The sequence below is a fragment of the Temnothorax curvispinosus genome, unplaced genomic scaffold, assembly GCF_003070985.1.
Source record: "Temnothorax curvispinosus isolate PA1 unplaced genomic scaffold, ASM307098v1 QBEX01011346.1, whole genome shotgun sequence".
NCBI lineage: Eukaryota > Metazoa > Arthropoda > Insecta > Hymenoptera > Formicidae > Temnothorax > Temnothorax curvispinosus.
In genome coordinates this window covers 1-1184 of record NW_020221126.1, presented here as the reverse complement: position 1 = coordinate 1184, position 1184 = coordinate 1, and the positions used below count along the sequence as shown (strand labels likewise).

Below are 1184 nucleotides of genomic sequence, written 5' to 3'. Positions count from 1 at the left end.
TTGCTCCAATACAAAATTTAACACTTTGTCTCGCTATAACTACAGAATTATATTTTGGATGCAACTCTCGTATAGCTCTCCGTCCAACAAAATTTTCAAACAATAAACAGCAAATAATATTTACCGATGTCGCCCATTTTATCCGAATGTTTCTTCAATTCGCGCAGCGTATCAATAAAATCATTTCTAGTAATATTATTTTTTTCTCTGTAGTCCATAGTCTCTAGAACAATGCGCATGAAGAACCTAGTCTTCTCCGATTGCGGCAGGATGCAACCATAGAGGATATCGAAGAGCCACGGCAAGTAGTCCTTGATGGCGAATCGTAGGCGATTCCAGAAGGACGGATGGGACAGAGTTCTTCCTATCCTGCGAAATTCGCTGTCCTCGTTCGACATTGCGTTCATCTCAATGCCGAACACGCAGCTACCTATGACGTCGGTCATGTATCTGGCCGTCATCTCGACACATTCTATAGGCTCATTTTTGTTCACTAATTTTTCCACGTGTTGGACAAGATGGTCAGAGCACTCTGATATTAACACGAACATCTCCTTTAGTTTACGAGATGTAAAAACAGGCGTCAGCTTTGCCCTTAATGGTCGCCATCTTTTCGAATCCAGTTCGAAAAGATTTTGCGACAGCGGATCGCCCTGCATAACAAAAAGAAAAATGCAATTGAGTAAAAGCTCAAAATTAAATTCCACCAGATTACAAAAACTCGCTTAACACTCAAGACCCTGCAACGTCGAGACTCGATATAATATTTTGTTTCAACAGCTCCATGCTTACGGAAAAATTATACTACAAAAGAACTACTGTAGGTGCAAAAGAAGTACATGAAACTATATGCTTTTCCATATCTTTTTCCATAAAAGCAGCGTCAAGCCAGATTCGTCATAAAGTATGCGCACCCTGTCATGAGAGCCGGACCATCTGTCGGGGAATATGGAGAAATCTTTGATAAGAATATCCTTAATTAAATCTGGATGTTTTACGATAAGTATGGGCGTCCTGCCAGCGAATATCCCAATCAACGGTTCATCTTTGTAGTCGTTGTATAGTTTTTTCATATAATCGCTCAAAGACACCTTTCCAAGTACAACGTTTTTGAAAGTCCCGAATCCTGGTATCGGTCGTGGACCAGAAACGCCGCGTGATTTCCAAAAGTCGAAAGTCGACGT

At 40.9% G+C, this 1184-nt stretch overlaps 1 protein-coding gene across 1 annotated transcript; it reads right to left on the bottom strand.

The window, feature by feature from the left end:
* Positions 1-80: 80 nt before the first annotated feature.
* LOC112461391 (cytochrome P450 6k1-like) lies at positions 81-1178 on the bottom strand (the record flags this gene model as incomplete). The annotated part of the gene is made up of 2 exons (XM_025026623.1): positions 81-653; positions 915-1178. Coding segments are annotated over 2 exons (822 nt in total), but the record flags the coding sequence as incomplete, so codon positions are not given.
* Between the last annotated feature and the right edge of the window lie 6 nt (positions 1179-1184).